We start from the raw sequence: 15,671 nt of genomic DNA, 5'->3' as shown, positions 1-15,671 counted from the left end.
CTCTACGAAGTATATTAGGTGATGATAAGACCCTCGGCTTGTCTTCAGCACCAGTAACGCTGGGAGCTGGCGGGCCAATACTGATGTATTTGGTTCGGGCAATAACATGACAGAGGGCCTTTTCATCCGGCCACCAACCTCACATAACTTGTTGCTTTGGGACACTGTAGATGCTCACCATCACTTGCTTGTCCACCGTAATTCGTACGTAGCCAGCCGAGCTCCCTTCCACACCTTAGCCCGACCCGGACCCGAGTTTCTCAGACAAGCAACCAATCCAGTGCATATATATGCGACAACATTACCATTATCCAGATGTTGATATATATCCCGCCATACTCAATGAATCTGCAAGATAGGTAATCCGGCAGCGTTGAAGAAATCAGATGGACGCATTTCATCCAGTATCTGCAGTTTCATCGGGTAGCTTGATTTGGGCAAGAAACTCTATTACATGCAGAGGCATGCCTAGGAACTTCATAAAATATGCTCAAAGTTGGGATGAATGTTCTCGGCTGTCTTAGCGATGCCAATCTGCGATCCTTGTCGATAATAGCATGGCAAGGCGAAGTCGTCTTAGATCTAGCCTTTCACATTCGACTCAAAGCACCAAGTACCCTGTTTCCCTTGTTCTAGTAATCTGGGAGCTTATGCCATTTGTGTGATGTGGACGAAATTTAAGTTGGGCCTGTAATCATCCTCTTTCTGCATTCTCTCCGGGTTGGTCAGACGGGTCATATAATCGACATATATGTGTTCAATGACTACCGACACCACGATTATCTGCGCTTTCCCCATAAAGATTGCAGGAGCCGCAGCATGGAATTGGGATACGCCAAAAACTATGAAAAGGAAAAACTTAGTGAAATACCTTGGGCCATGTGCCGTTGCCAGTCTGATCTTCGATCTTTGGATTACCCCACATCTTATTGTGTTCGCTAATTGCTTCTTTCAATTCAGGCATTGGACTCATCTGAAGTTTGAAGCAGAGTAGTCAAATAGGACGTGGTTATCTATGCGTAATTGTGCCTTGGCGCTCATCCATGTGTAGATGTCGACTGCCGGGCTAAATATTCACAGGCATCACCTAGCTACCGCAAACTTGTCGAGCTACATTAAGTTTTGCTAACCTTTCTGAACTACAGTCTGGTCTGGCCTTTGACCACCGGATGCAATGAAGTCGACTCTGGCTCCGTCATGTGTCTATAAATATTATCCTCTTGTCACGACTATTACCTGGGCTACAACCCAAGGCTGGATTACCTGAATTTTGCATTTCAATCCTCAGTCGACCAAAATTTCACGCATCATGTACTTTGCCAACATTCTAGCACTAGCTATTCTGGCAATCGCCACTGTCTCTGCCAGACCGGCCAGCTCCTACGATTCCACTCACGAGCTTGCGACTCGTGCTGATCCATCCAAGCCATGCCAAGGAAAATCCTGTGATCAGCAACTTCCAAAATCTCCTGCTATTCCTGCTATTCCTGCAGGCCACACCCGGCCAGAGAACAAACTCAACTGCATCGGATCTACCTGCAAGCCAGTAGCTGCCAAACCTGTTAATGGTCACGCGTTCCATGGCGCGCTCTATCACAACTTTCAGTGCTTCGGATCCAACTGTTTCCCGGCGCTTCGCAACAACATCAAATGCCGTCGCGGCAACTGTCTTTCATCAAATTCCAAGGTGGTTGGCAAGAAAAAATGCTACGGTGCGCGCTGCAAAACGCTCAAGTCAGCGTACCATGCTCCCTTGCTCCCAATGAAGTGTGTTGGCAACAAGTGTGGCAAAAGCAATGTCCTTCGCAAGCATCCTCAGCCTGCACCGCCAATTGGGAACTGCCATGGCGAACAATGTGGGGGCGATAAACTTGTTAACACTGGCCGGCCAGTTCCTCTGAACCAGAAGTGCACCGGTGCTGAGTGTAGCAAGATAAAAACCCCATCTCCTCTGCCGGCTTTGAAGATTTACAACAAGGGAGTGGGTCGAGACAACGTCGTTGACAGTCATCCACCATCCCCACCTGATCAGAAGCACAGTCGGAATGTACGCGATATTCACCTGGATCCTGCCGAAAACCCAAAAGCGTGTGGTCCGGGGAAGGTGTTTTATGGTGGTGCTTGCAAGTATCCAATGGCTTGAAAGGGGGGACAACAACTTTGGGTGGGAGGTGGTGCTGTTACCTATATGTTGGGACCGCAGGATGGCAGAAGTCAAAGCACGAACAGAAGTTTTAGTTGGCTGTACCAAAATTTCAATTTGACACATGTGGTGGATGGGTTTCAAAGATGAAGTTTGGCATGGAAAGTCACTGGAAGGACAAACAACTCATTCGCCAACACACTTGTACATATGCTGAGGAGAAGCTAAATAATAGACAACAAGTCCATTGCACTAAAATTATATACCTCTCTAATAAACTCCGATGGATTTATTGTATTTGCCTGGTGTACCACCCATATAGATGAATTACCAACACGCACGGCGCAAAATGCACAGAACTTCCATCATACCCAGGTGGTCTTGTCAACAGGTCATATATCATGCTTTGTGCATTACTCTTAACTCGGACTTCTAGATCTGCTCACTGTCTGATTCGTTGTCTGGTACCATGCGTAGCAGATAATTCCACACCCGGATGAGAAGAGTTACAAAGTGCAATTTAGTCACGGATTGCAACACAAGCTTGCGTGCTCTGCTCTACTAACTTGAATAAATATCCAACAATAGAAGAATGCGACCCATATATTCTAGCATCTCTTTCAGCCCATATTGCGACGTACACCTGCATGTGCTGACCCATAAGCAAACATGTATCAATACGACATCGTTTTCCCTTCCTTCACCAGGCAAATACGTACATCCCATGAAAACACTCGTCCCATTCCGTCTTCCCACTACTCCAAAAACTCTCTAGCACTGCCTTCCCACAGAGTGGCAACCCCGAGCCAATATCTCGACTCATCACCTCTAGCCACTCTGCTATTTGAGTCTGCACACTGGAGCCATTGTGGACCGCATCAAAGCCCGCCACAATAATTGGCCAAAGCACGTACCTCTTGGTCATGCTGCAAGAAACACATTTTTCAAGTAGCTGTGACAGGCGACGGCTGCAAGATGCTCGTATCCCCTTGGTTTGGGCATCTGGAGTTATGGGCAAAGTGGCGATACAATATAGGGCTACGGCCGACTGGTAGATGCGGCCTATTAGTAGCCACTCCTCCTGGTAAGAGAGGTTGGACTCGGCCCACTTCTCAGGTGAGAAGGAGTTGATATGTTGTAGTAAATCAAGGGCGGCTGCAGTGGGTTCAGCTGGAAGTTCCACGGAACCCCACGATCGGAGGTGATTGATTCGAATTATGTCTAAAAATAGGGAAGGCGGGCAAGGAAATGTTGGGTAGTGCACCTCGCCATATAGCTTGGTGATGAGGTCGATTAGGTGCATGTGTGGGACTTGATTGGACATAGGACTGGTGGTATTCCCGATGACACCGATGCTGCGGTTTAAATAAGAGTTAATAAACTGCTACAAGGGGACGGTTAATTATATGGACGACTTACATGATGAAATAAACCAACACCATCTGCAACTTTGGACCCCCAGGAGAACGTAAAAGCTGCGAGTGGCCTCCACGAAGGGCAACCAGTGTCATAGCGCCGTTGACATGATCCTGCCATTTGGTCGCGTTGGCTTCCATCAGCTGTGGTCAGTGTAAGTCAAGCTTCTCCAACATCACGAATTCTTTTCGACTGTACCTCGGAAGCTAGAAGCATCATGACCCCAGAAATGGTGGCATCCTTCATCCGTCTCTCCTCGTCACCAATGTCCTCGTTTAGTGCCCGAATTGCCAGCCCGCGGTGGTAGTCATGACGCTTCACCAAGGAGCCCACATTGGCTGATATGGGTAGCCGGCGTATGCGGTGACCAAGGAGCAAACAGACGAGAGCGTGGCTCACGGAAGGCGGAAGTCGAGGGATGGCAGCCTCTGGGAACGCGACGAAGAAAGGATTTGGTTTCAGTTGGCTGGCTACATTCTCTGGGTAGATACAGAAGTTGTCTGGGAGTTTTATGGGTTAGTTGGAATAGCCGGTCACACATGATGCCAAGGGGAACAACTTGCAGTAGGACGTAGCTTCGAGAACAGCCTCATATTCTTTCCCGATGAACGAACCAGGGACCACGACACGGTGGGGGTCTTCTGCGATACGATGGACGGTAACTTTCAGGTGATCGGTCGTCTTCCGCATTTCCATCGCTGCGGGACTTTTCTTCCGTCTCGTCCGAGACTTAACCTTTCCAGGGGCAAGCCATCTCAACGGTCTTTTGTCATCATACCCGGGACACACCACCCCAGATGCAGAGCACTTGGTGCAAATGGGGCGCGTCGAGTCGCAGACCAATCTCCGGCGTTGACATTCCCAACATTGCCGTTTCTCGCCTGTCTGTTGCGAGTCGGTCGTTACTGCTAGCATTTGTGGTTTCATGGTGCATGAAAAATCATACAGTTGCTGCATGAGATACTACCAAGATCGTACTGGTCAAGATTATGGCATAGGATGAAGCCAAAGTGGGGGATAACAGTACGTTGCTTTTGTAAATTGCTTGCATACTCAAGACTCACTCTATGTGGCTATGCCAACCATTCCAACCAATGACATATCGTTGGTCTAGAAGCGGCAGGTCTTGGCCAGTCTATTATCCTATTCGGGCCAAGTGCTGTGCCACAGGGATGCTCGTTTCGTACCCCGTCTAATAGATGTCTGCCGGTCTCCGGCAACGCCAAATTACCTCAGCCCTAATTCCAGATTGGGTGTACGGTGAGGGAGATCTCTGACCAAAACCAGCGCTTGGTTGCTTGACTGTTACACTGCCCATAGCATACACATTTATCTCCAAAAACGGTGGCAACCTTTCTGTCCCCGTATTGCCTCCCCTACACATGCCGAAGAGGTCGGTCAAAGTGGCCACAAAGAGCCGCTCATCCTTCACACCGGGTTCCTCCAACTCCGTGACACCGTCTTGGACAGATACTGTCTCGGGTGCCTCCTATTCCGCGACGCAGAGTTAACAGCCATGGAGGTCGCCTCGAAGATGTAAAGCCACCTGTTGTACTTGACAGTGGGGGTTTTGATGGTTTAACACTGTCGAAGACGCCCTAATGATCCACTATACGATAAACGGTGCGTCCCAGGTAGTGTTGGGGGTCGTGTTTAACATAGAAGGGAGACGCCCATGAGAATAGTTCAATGTTGTCAGGGATATAGATTCAAGGTGACGTTTACAGGTCTGCCTTCACGCCACCAGGGCAGTGAAATATTTCCCAACAAACATGAAATTCATGAAATCCTCCAACTTGCCCCATCATCACTGGAATGAATCTATCAGCAACATATCCGTAACGAAACATGGTTTATAATCCCAATGTTGGATATTTACATGCTAGGTCGGCCAAGACCAAGCGGGGAATCCCAGATGCGAATGGCATAGACCTGCAGAGTCTATACCCGAATCATAAAGCGAGCAGACATTTAGTCTTGTGCAGATTGCCTAAGTGGAGGCGCCTGCTGTGGCTCTCTTTTATGGTTGGAAACAGGAGCATAGAGAGGATATGGCAGGTGGAGTGTTTCCCTCGGGCTCCCACCTCAGGGCAGTTACGGAGAAGCGACCGGATGGCGCCAGGGTCGGCATAACGCCAGTTATTTGGGCCGCTGAGAGACCTGGTGTGTGCGTGTAGCAAAGGTGCTTCTGGCACATGGAACAGGACATTTGGCAGGCGACGAGAAAGAGTCGATGCCACAGACTACGGCTCGTTATATTATGAGGTGGATGCGGATTCCAGAGCTTAGAGAAGATACGATTGAACTATTGAGAGCTGCCGAGTCAGGGACGTCTCCTTTAAGAGTCCCACGTATGAGATATATTTGGGTCGACTGGGAGAAGTAACCCCTAGGATATTTCGGGCCAAGATTATTGGCATAAATGAGCTCAAAGGGTTTCCTTCCAAGCGTGCGTGACCAAACATGTAGGCCGAGAGTTGATCATTTGATTCAGTAAGTTTTGCGACTAGTCCCGAGCTGGGAGTTCGGTCAGTTCAGGGCGAAAAAGAGCCTACCATAAAGAGACAAATTGACGAATAAATTCAGGAGGTATTCGTCGTGATCAGTAATATTAGACTAAGGCCAATAGGTGAGACATCGTGAAGGCACGATAGGAACTACTCATGGACGTATGAATCATGTTGAATCACCCCTTCCCAGATGCGCTACCTTGTAGGCTGTCCATTAGCTTCTGATCTCAAGCGTAACCTAAGCTGATTTATAGGCTTCATCGCATATAGCGCACACAATATTGGGCATTCCTGTTCGTAACGCATGAGGTGTGGGCAGAAATAGCACAGTATTCGGCCCATGCACATGACTAGTAGCGTAACTGCCTAACCTAGATAATTAGAGCTGATAACGTACCCCACAAGCAAGTTGGCCACTTTTTCTTGGCACCGTATGAATAACTTCAATAACTTAACTAAACTAAAAAATAATAATTCAAACTAATCGGAATCCTCTTCCTCGTACGTATCTTCATCATTCTCACAAGTACGAGCATTATGTCCGGGCTCTCCGCAGATCCTACACCGCCGTCGGCGTGGTTCGGCCCGTCTCGTACGACGACGACTTACACGTATATCATCCTGTAGCTGCTGTTCAATATCCCGTTGAGACTGTAAGTCCTGAGTGTCAGGGTACGGCTAGGCCGAAGGCAATAGTACAGAGTGATGGGGAGTAACGGGCGTCCCTCCTACGTAGCACCGGGTGGTCACTGGCGGTCTCAGGTAGGGGTGCCCACGGTGATGCATTGATCTCTGCCCTCTCTATCTTCCTCCGTCTCGACTCCTTACTTATAGCCAGCCGAGGTTCTCTCTTGGATTCTGGATGTTTGCTTCCGTATGTCTGTGTTCCTCCGACTTCGGCCAATATCTTGGACAGCGGCTCCTTATCTGCAACCAAGCGATTCCCTATCCGTTGCAAACGGCTTCAACGGCTCTCATTCGCCACAAGCGGCTCTCTAGCCGCCACAAACGGCTTCCTACCTGGTGGAAGCCGGCCCGCCTCGGATGACACTTGTGGCTCTGACAACTCCTTCCCTATCCTACTTCGAGATGGTCCTTATATAGATAGCTAGGCCGCCGCTTGGACCCGGCATAACAGCAGGGTCGGCGATGCCAAGGATCTTGACTCTCGTCATCCCAAAGCTTCACATAGATTGTAATCATGACTCGGGAGTCTTTTGTCCGAAACACCCCTCCGGCGGCCCACCGGTGTCCTGCGTTCAGTGTCCTGACACCCACGGGTGCCTATGGCATTCTGTTCTCTGACAGCTATTCTCGTACCAGGATAAGAGGTGGTTTTGACCCGCGACAATAATATACGGCGGGATAGCCCAGCCGGACGAATTAATACCCTGGATTACTGTAGCCCATTCTCGATTGCCTTGTTGGACTGTACGAGGCCTTCCGCGTCGTTCAGCACTTGTAACTACCATCTCGGATGAGATTAAGCCTATCGCGAACCCTGTCTCGTCGAAGTTATAGATATCCACCTCTTGGATACTATATTTCGCAATTGTATTTCGTACGAGCGTAAACCATGCGCGTTACGCGTCAGGATCTTCGCAATAGGCTCGTTGGTAGTCGATTCTTCGATTAAAACGCGTCCGAAGGTCTGGTTGTCGTCGTACGAAGTTCGAGGCCCAGTTGACGCCGACGCGTCCATGTTACGAACCGTTGGCCCTGAACCAACATTACAGGCCCGTCGGCAGGCTAGGTGGATACAGACGCTAGGATCACGGGACCCCGCATCGGAGGAAGGAAAGGACCGATAGGTCACGTGACCCACAGGGGTGGATATGTTGGATATGTTGGACAACCAACATATCCAAGTGGGGATCCACTGAGATCTGCCCATCGCACTGAACAGGAATGTTAGATGAAGACAGTCCCCTGTAACATAGATTCGACTAGCATAGACCATGCCGGCACTGCGCCCGGCACGTCTCACGTGATGAGACGTTAAATTTCAATCAATCAATCAACCAAGTGGGGATCAGTGAAGGAGAGATGGGCATATAAGGGACAGGACTCCCAGGCATTTCATAGATAGACAGTCTCTACTTCAGTGATCAATCTAAGCATCAATCTAACCCATTGGTGAGGCAAACTGCCTTGACGACTCTATTCCCAGTTACCCTACTCGAATACTTCAGTTACCCAGAGCCCTATACTCCATACGTCAAACCCCGATATTATTGCTAAAGGACCCCGCAGCAGGACTTACTTACTAGCACAAACCCTTACAGACTCTTTAGTGGTTTACGCAGCTAGACTATTAGAGGTTTCGTTACAGTCCAGCGCCACGGTTGTAACGAGGATACCACACGTCTCACAATATAATAGTCAGGTAGTGCAAAGGGTAGCTAGAAGTAGGCCAGTGTATGGGTGCGTATATTGCAAGACTGATTCTTGAAGAATCTATTATTATTATTATTAAATACGCCGTAGGCTCGAAGCCCCCGGTACCTCTACTAGTACTCCCGTATGTCAAACCGTGCCCTAATGGCTGGACTAAATACATACGCTGCGTCGTCGGTTCGCCCTATTGGCGACTGCGTTGCGTTCACTACCATACTACGTTGGTTCTCAACCTACCAACAAAGTCCCCCCTGAGAAGATCGATGCTATCTGGGCCTTGAAGCTGTCCGACCCGTCCCTAGCAGCCATCTTACAATAGTCCCACTGAAGAATCTAAACTAGGTGCGAGCGTCTCGAGTTCTCCTCTTAAGCTGGGCGGTTCCGGGGTTTTACCGGATCGGGGCGAATCCCTCCCGACTCAGCTTGTCAGCTGAGACCGGCCCGCCACAACGGCTCTTTCCTTACAACGGTCACGGAGCAGTCGGTTAGCCATAGCTTCAACACCATGGAGCCGGGGAGGAAATGATCGCGAATCTAGGTCAAGTATGTATTGTACGACCGCTAACTCTTCTGATTCCGTAAGCTTATGACTAGATTGTCGAGTATCGCGTCGAGATAGTAGTCCGCGTTTTCGGTTAGCTAGAGTTGTACGAGGGACATTGTAGAGTTGGGCAGCGCGTCAGATGCTTAATTCGGGTTTCGATTGAAGCGCCTGATACGCTAGAATCATGTCGCTTTCTTTCCAATTCGATCCCATCTTGGTATGCGTAAAGATGTTAATTAAAAGGTTGTTCGTACGGTGCCAAGAAAAAGTGGCCAACTTGCTTGTGGGGTACGTTAGACAACCTACGAAAGCTTCCTAATTAAGGACAACAACGTTGGGCCGTTTTTGCCCACAGGTACAGTCACGTGAAACCAAGTCCATGTCAAAATTTGAATATAGAAGATGAAGAGGTAGAGGCTGTACTCAGTCGAGCTACTACACAGCAAGCGCATAATTCCATGAAGGGTATCTTGGCCAGTAAGTCATGTGAGAACCAATACTCTCAAATGCTGAATCGATGATGGGTCAGGATTGCAGCTGAGCATTAAATGCTTCAGAATCTTATGCCATATCCCCCCAAAGGATGTTGAAACTGGCACTGTGTCGACGAGGTGTTCTGCACTGTTGCCGTGAAAGAAGTAAAAGAAGACGAAGCGATTTTCTCTATGCCTGAGCCCAGATCGAGCTATATGTGCAATTCTAAAACTCGGCTATCCGACAAGCAAGCCAGTCAATCAGCGCATCTCGTGGTGGCCAGGGAACTGCCCAAGAATCCCTAGAATCAGAAGTTGATGCCAATCACCAGGAATCGGGAGATGACTTGGACAGCGACCGATGTAGCAGCACGGACAGCGGCGCGCAGGGTCGAAGTATGGAAGGATTTCCAAGTGCGATATGGATATCCATGTGGCGCAGCTCCTTTTCCATTCACAACTTCATGCAAGTTGCTATGTTTCTGGTTCATCGCTTCATGGCGCCATGCGGAATAACCCACAAAACCTGCTGTCTTCAGCTTCTAGGTGCCTGTTTGGCCGGTAACGCGGACACCAGTCCTGCAATTTTAGTGGTCGAAGGTGGAACTGGACTCTTGTGGAAACTTGGCTATGCAGTGTACCAAACCAAACCGACCCAACCCAAACTAGGCCGAGTTCAGCTCAATTTAGGCAGTGAATGTAGCGACATCTCCTCCGCAATCCCGAGTATCCTGATAGGAGCTTCTGAGGCCCAGTTGAAATGGTCCAGCCGATACTTGTGTGCATCCCTGCTCGTTGTCTGGTTCATATTTACAGAAGTGATTATAGTCGGCGCTCACTCAACCGGCAGCTTCGAGTTTCTTGGTACGATCCAGCGCTATGTCAACCATGGCCGTGATGGCTTCTCTCTCTTCCTCCTTGGCATCCCCTCGGTCGATGCGCCGATGCATATCGTCCATGATGATGGCCCGGTCCCGTCCGTTGACAAAAACCACGTACCGCAGCCCAGGGAACTTGACCTCGTACTCCTCGTTCAAGTAATTCAGTTTCTCGGCTTCTTCCGCGTCGCCGGTGTTGAGCTGAGCCTGTTCAGCCTGCGACTGTGCAGAATCGACTTTCTTGGCGCCGAGTCGGGGGTGGGAGCCCAGAATGCCGTGAAGTTTCTTCCGAGCCTCAGGAGTGGTCGAGTCGCACAGCTGGTAGAGCAGAGCACCGATATGTCTGATGAGCGCCTCGTACGATGACAGCAAGGCGCTCGGCACTGGGTTTGAAACCTTTGCTTTTGATGCGCCAGCAGGCGGAGGGAGGTCGGCAGATATGCCCGGGTTTGCGGGGACAGTGCGACGGGCGGATTGAATAGCGGGAAGGGCGAGCGTATGGAGTTCTGTTGACGGCTCGAATAGGGTGTCGAGGGCGCCGATTATGGTCTTAATGGGTGCAGTTGGAAGAGAGGCGATAGGAGGGAGTTTAGGAGCATGCGCAGTAGAAGACGCCATCGTGGTCGTGGTGGAGTTGGAGCTGCAGGCAGTCGTAGTGGTGGTGGTGGAAGATTGCGATCGAGAAATCCGCGGTTGAAGGGTGACGGGCGTAGGACGCTCGACTTCGACGGGGTGCTTGGACACAAGGTTGAACCCGAGATCGTGGTGGTCTTTTATACGGATTTTCAGTTGGAGGGGTGTGAATTGAGGCATATTCACATGACGTGTTATATGCTGCAGGGTGTGACAGGGTAAGTGTCGCAAGTTGAGGTGGTGTAGCTGTAGATAGATAGATCGAACTTTAGTTACAGGCGCTGTCCGGCCCCCCAATTTTGGTGAATACGGGAGGAAATAGTTCAGGCGATGCCGCGGGGCAAGATGGATAAGGTATGCAGCGGATAAGAAATAAAGAAATGTGTTATCGCTATCGGCATGTGACTAACCTAGCTACTGTTGAGACCCCTGCGCGTTGCTGCAATGTCGAGCTTCAGCCCGGGTCTCGAGGCTGTAAAACTTCAACAGCATTTACAACAAACCAATTCAGATGCGCCTAACGCAATTGGAAAACACCACCATATCTTAAGAGAACATCATCACGATGCTGTGTGCAAGTGAGTACCAATCCATCCAAATTGCCGACTTTCAATCATTCTGACGCGTGTAGTCTCTGGTGAGCCTCCTCAGGAGCCTGTCGTCTCCAAGCTCTCAGGTACGTCTCTCTATTCTGCGACGACGTAGACTACCACGCCAACGACACTCTTGCTTATTATACCTCTTCCTAGGAAATGTCTTCGAGAAGCGTCTCATTGAGCGATACGTCACGGAACACGGCGTAGACCCCGTCTCCAAAGAGGACATGACTATCGAAGATCTGCTGCCGCTCAAGACTAACCGCGTTGTCCGACCCCGCCCGCCGACCCTCACCTCCATTCCCGCCCTTTTGGCCAGCTTCCAGAATGAGTGGGACGCGTTGGCCACCGAGACGTACAACCTGACCGAACAACTGAAGAAGGCACGGGAAGAGCTCTCCACGGCACTGTACCAGAACGATGCGGCCGTCCGGGTCATTGCACGGCTGACGCAAGAGCGTGACGAGGCACGGGATGCTCTGTCCAAGATCAACGTGTCGGTGTCGAACGGTCCCAATGCTGAAGGAGACGCTATGGCCGTCGACTCGGAGTTTTTGCCAGATGAGCTGGTGGCTATAGTAGACGCAACCCAAGCACAAATGTCCAAGAGCCGAAAGAAGCGCCCTATCCCCGAAGGGTGGGTAACACCAGAAGACATCTCAGCTTTCACCGTTGAGGAGGCCAAGGACCTTGAAATACCACAGACCAAGGCACTGGCAATCGACCAGGAACACGCGGCCATCGGAGGGTTCAATGGTCTTGCGTCTTGCTACTCTATCGCTACCGGCGAAGTCGAACGTACTATGGATATTGGCCCAGTGACAGATGCCATTTGGCGAGACAACAAAATCATCTTTGCCACGGCTAAGGGCATGGTCCTCTTATTCGACAAGGCAGCGGAGGTTGCCAACTTTGCGGACCACGTGGGTGCAATCACCGGTATTGCTCTTCATCCCAGCGGAGATCTTCTGGCATCAGTGGGAGTCGACAAGTCGTTTGTCATCTACGACCTAAAGAACTTGAAGCGCGCCATGCGCGTTCAGACCGACTCTAGTATGTTTCCCTCTGCCCGAATTTGATGGAGTTCCACGTTGACCAAGTATTAGCACTTTCAAGCTGCGCATTCCACCCAGATGGCCATCTGTTGGCAGTGGGTACGAATTCGGGTGTCGTCAAGGTTTTCCAGATCAAGACGGGTGAAGAAGCCGCCAAGTTTGAGCTTGGTGCCCGGGTGGAATCCATTGCCTTCTCTGAGAACGGGTATTGGTTCGCTGCTGCATCGAGTCAACAGACCACGGTGACCATATTTGACTTGCGGAAAGAGGGCGATGCCGCTAGGGCCAAGGTACTGGAGATCGGTGCACCGGTGCAGAGTCTGGCTTGGGATTACAGCCAGCAATTCCTGGCCACGGCAGGCCCATCGGGTATTACGGTACAACAATATTCCAAGAGCGCCAAGAAGTGGTCCGAGGCGGTGAGGAAGGATTTCAGCGCGGTTCGCGTGGCATGGGGCACCGAGGCCAAAATGCTGGTGGCTGTCTCAGAGAATGGCAATATTGGGATTCTGAAGCAGTAGGGAGTACTCGGAATCCAGCTCCTCGAAAGGCTAAGAAGGGAAAGGCGGGGAATGGGAAGGCAGGGTCATTCACAGTTTGAGTCAAAAATGGCTGAGTGGTAGACATGCCTCTTTTGGTGCCGGTCCGATGTGGGTGAAGTTTGTACAATAATGTGGTGGACGATGGAAGATCGGTGGATACCTACACTTATTTAAGGACTTGGGTATGCGGTACTGCATATTCCAAATATGCAATTGAGAATACGCAATGCACTTTTGCTATCACTCGCGTGGCACTGATATACGATGTCTAGTTCGATTATCGCTCGTCGAGGTTGGTACTGTTATTCTGATGACCTTTCCGAAGTACTTCGGATAAGTCAGTCGAAGTCGCGTAGTGCCAATACCGCCAGAACCGAAGTAAGCGCGCGGCTGTCAATTGTAACCGAGCGTTAGTGCGGATTGCCAATTTGAATGTTGCACTGTATGAGCAAGAGCGAGCGGTACCCGAGCCGCCGTCATTAAACAACTTGGGAGACGACAATCGAGCCTCTCTCTCTGAGTCTCGCCAACTTTGCTACTACAGTCTTTCTTTCGACAAGAACATAATCATTCTTTCGGATCGCGCAAGCGGTGCTGGCTGACAGAAGCTGGCGACCAGCGATACGCACTTCACTTCAACAATTTTGGAAAACAGCCGCCGGCCAGTCGCTCAAATCCCATTTAACATTACCATATTGTACTGGGAGCCATGGTATCAGACACGGCGGGTGTGACCTAAACTGCCCTCCACCATCCCCACTGAGGCGACCACCGCCAGACCTTCTCGAGTCAGGCAGTGGGGGATGCGGTGATTGACTTTGGGTTTTCTTTGGTACGTCAGCTTCTCTGCGTTTACGAATGGCGAACGCTGCCGCCTTGCCTGCTTCGTGATTTGGGGACGCACAGCAGCGGAGATGACAAAAGGCTGGCTGGAAGTTGAATCGGTCATCCTGAAGTCGAATGTACCGGGACGTTCGGGAATGGTGCATGGTCGGTTCAAGATGCTTGAATTGACAGGAACGTGCTAGGCTAACACTTTTGGGGGTGCAAGTCAATTTATTAGGGGCAAACATACCAAGACCACACCGACGTCTGGAGTAGAATGGCTCATCGCTGGAGCGAGCCGGTCTCACCCACACCTGAGCCCGACTTTGTGCACGAAAACGAGAACGAAAGCGCCGAGCGCGGGCCTTTGTCGTCCTCGCCCCCCTTCATAACCAACGTCTCGGACGACGATTCGGATGCCGAGTCGCTGCATCATGACCACCACTACCACCACCACCATCACCATCATCACCACGACCGCGACGTATCGGATTCAGACGACCCGCTGCGAGATAGCGAGAGCGACAGCGACAGCGAACTGGGGGATTACATTGGAGGAGACATTGAACTGAACGGCAGCCCAGACGCGGCAGTCCGATTGCCGGTATTCCACCTAGACGCCGATAACCTGCAGGCGGAGGGTGATGAATTGTTGAATCCAGACATTCTGCACGAGTTTGACCTGGACGGGTTTCTTCGCGAGGTGGACCCCGATAACGACGTCTTTGCCGAGCAACAGCATCAGCACGAAAATCAGCACATCCCCCACGCATTCCACGCTGCTTACCACGCTCACGCCCCGGCCCCGCATCCATTCGGCCGGCATTCGCATTCAAGATCTCCTGCGGCGTGGCGCGATCGCGAAGGCGCAAATCCTTTTCATATCCACATCGGACAGCATCACCATCAACACCCTTTCCATCCCGGGCAGAACGTCTCACCGTTTGGGGCACCTGCGAACCTGCCTGCGCACGCTGCGGCAAATCAAGAAGCGCGCGAACAACGGGAACAACGCGACAGAATACAAGCACGCCTCCAAGCACGCCAGGACGCCAGAATGAGTCGTGCTGCCAGGGGCAGTCGCCAGCGTGACGAACTGGTTGGGATTGACGTGGAAGGAGGACCTGCCCACGGGCGCCACCGAACTCGAGGACTGGCACCAAGACACAGCCAAAATCCAACCCACAACCAACCACGAGCCCCGCCACCCATCATCGACTTGACCGGTGACGATAACGATGAGAACGATGAACCGGCGATGTCGTCACAAAATGCACGCAGACGGCAGTCAGGCAATCGCGAAAGCGCCCTTCGACTCAACCGAAGCGACAGCAACTACATCGGCAACCAGCCCCAGGCCATCATTGAGCTGAGCTCCGATTCCGACGACGAGGTGCAGCAAATCGGTGGCCCTAGACCTGCCGCCGGCGCCGCGCGTTTCAATCGCTCTCCTGTTCCCATACTGAACAACCCCATGGCCGACGCCGTGCGAGCTCGTGCGAACCGTCGCAATTACCAGCCGACACCGCCGCCGCCGCCTGCACCTGCACCTGCGCCTGCACATCGTCTTGCCCCTCCGCCACAGCGCCACGGCCCCGGCGGTGTCATTCCTGATTTCCTACGCAACCTGCCCATGCCGGGCTTTATTGGCGGTCTTAT

At 51.2% G+C, this 15,671-nt stretch overlaps 4 protein-coding genes across 4 annotated transcripts; 2 read left to right on the top strand and 2 right to left on the bottom strand.

The window, feature by feature from the left end:
• Positions 1 to 1,309: 1,309 nt before the first annotated feature.
• BCR38DRAFT_410209 (uncharacterized protein) lies at positions 1,310 to 2,143 on the top strand (the record flags this gene model as incomplete). Its single annotated transcript, XM_040858435.1, has 1 exon — positions 1,310 to 2,143. One exon carries the CDS (start codon positions 1,310 to 1,312, stop codon positions 2,141 to 2,143), a length of 834 nt encoding a protein of 277 aa, XP_040714926.1.
• Positions 2,144 to 2,668: 525 nt separating this feature from the next.
• BCR38DRAFT_475261 (fungal-specific transcription factor domain-containing protein) lies at positions 2,669 to 4,576 on the bottom strand. The gene is made up of 4 exons (XM_040862997.1): positions 4,123 to 4,576; positions 3,758 to 4,059; positions 3,563 to 3,702; positions 2,669 to 3,498 (listed from the first exon to the last, which is right to left on the bottom strand). The coding sequence occupies exons 1-4, from the start codon at positions 4,514 to 4,516 to the stop codon at positions 2,844 to 2,846; spliced, it is 1,491 nt and encodes a 496-aa protein (XP_040714925.1). The 5' UTR covers positions 4,517 to 4,576; the 3' UTR covers positions 2,669 to 2,843.
• Positions 4,577 to 10,322: 5,746 nt separating this feature from the next.
• On the bottom strand, positions 10,323 to 10,979 carry BCR38DRAFT_344466 (Oxo-4-hydroxy-4-carboxy-5-ureidoimidazoline decarboxylase; the record flags this gene model as incomplete). Its single annotated transcript, XM_040856106.1, has 2 exons — positions 10,323 to 10,744; positions 10,829 to 10,979. 2 exons carry the CDS (start codon positions 10,977 to 10,979, stop codon positions 10,323 to 10,325), a joined length of 573 nt encoding a protein of 190 aa, XP_040714924.1.
• Positions 10,980 to 11,413: 434 nt separating this feature from the next.
• Positions 11,414 to 13,451, top strand: BCR38DRAFT_436357 (WD40-repeat-containing domain protein). Its single transcript, XM_040860449.1, has 4 exons — positions 11,414 to 11,572; positions 11,626 to 11,670; positions 11,744 to 12,643; positions 12,697 to 13,451. Exons 1-4 carry the CDS (start codon positions 11,560 to 11,562, stop codon positions 13,164 to 13,166), a joined length of 1,428 nt encoding a protein of 475 aa, XP_040714923.1. The 5' UTR covers positions 11,414 to 11,559; the 3' UTR covers positions 13,167 to 13,451.
• The last annotated feature ends 2,220 nt before the right edge of the window (positions 13,452 to 15,671 follow it).

The sequence above is a fragment of the Pseudomassariella vexata genome, assembly GCF_002105095.1.
Source record: "Pseudomassariella vexata strain CBS 129021 chromosome Unknown BCR38scaffold_8, whole genome shotgun sequence".
Lineage (NCBI taxonomy): Eukaryota > Fungi > Ascomycota > Sordariomycetes > Amphisphaeriales > Pseudomassariaceae > Pseudomassariella > Pseudomassariella vexata.
Note: the sequence above shows the minus strand (reverse complement) of the source record. Positions and strands in the feature narration are given on the sequence as shown.

Bases quoted from the DNA above. Each gene is read 5' to 3' on its own strand.
- BCR38DRAFT_436357 (XM_040860449.1), top strand. The intron at 11,671-11,743 runs GTACGTCTCTCT...ACCTCTTCCTAG, and splicing joins TGTCGTCTCCAAGCTCTCAG to GAAATGTCTTCGAGAAGCGT. The intron at 12,644-12,696 runs GTATGTTTCCCT...ACCAAGTATTAG, and splicing joins GCGCGTTCAGACCGACTCTA to CACTTTCAAGCTGCGCATTC.
- BCR38DRAFT_475261 (XM_040862997.1), bottom strand. From the start codon at position 4,516: ATGCAGCAACTGTATGATTTTTCATGCACCATGAAACCACAAATGCTA. The intron at 4,060-4,122 runs GCAAGTTGTTCC...TAAAACTCCCAG, and splicing joins TCTCGAAGCTACGTCCTACT to ACAACTTCTGTATCTACCCA. The intron at 3,499-3,562 runs GTAAGTCGTCCA...TTTAAACCGCAG, and splicing joins GTGTTGGTTTATTTCATCAT to CATCGGTGTCATCGGGAATA.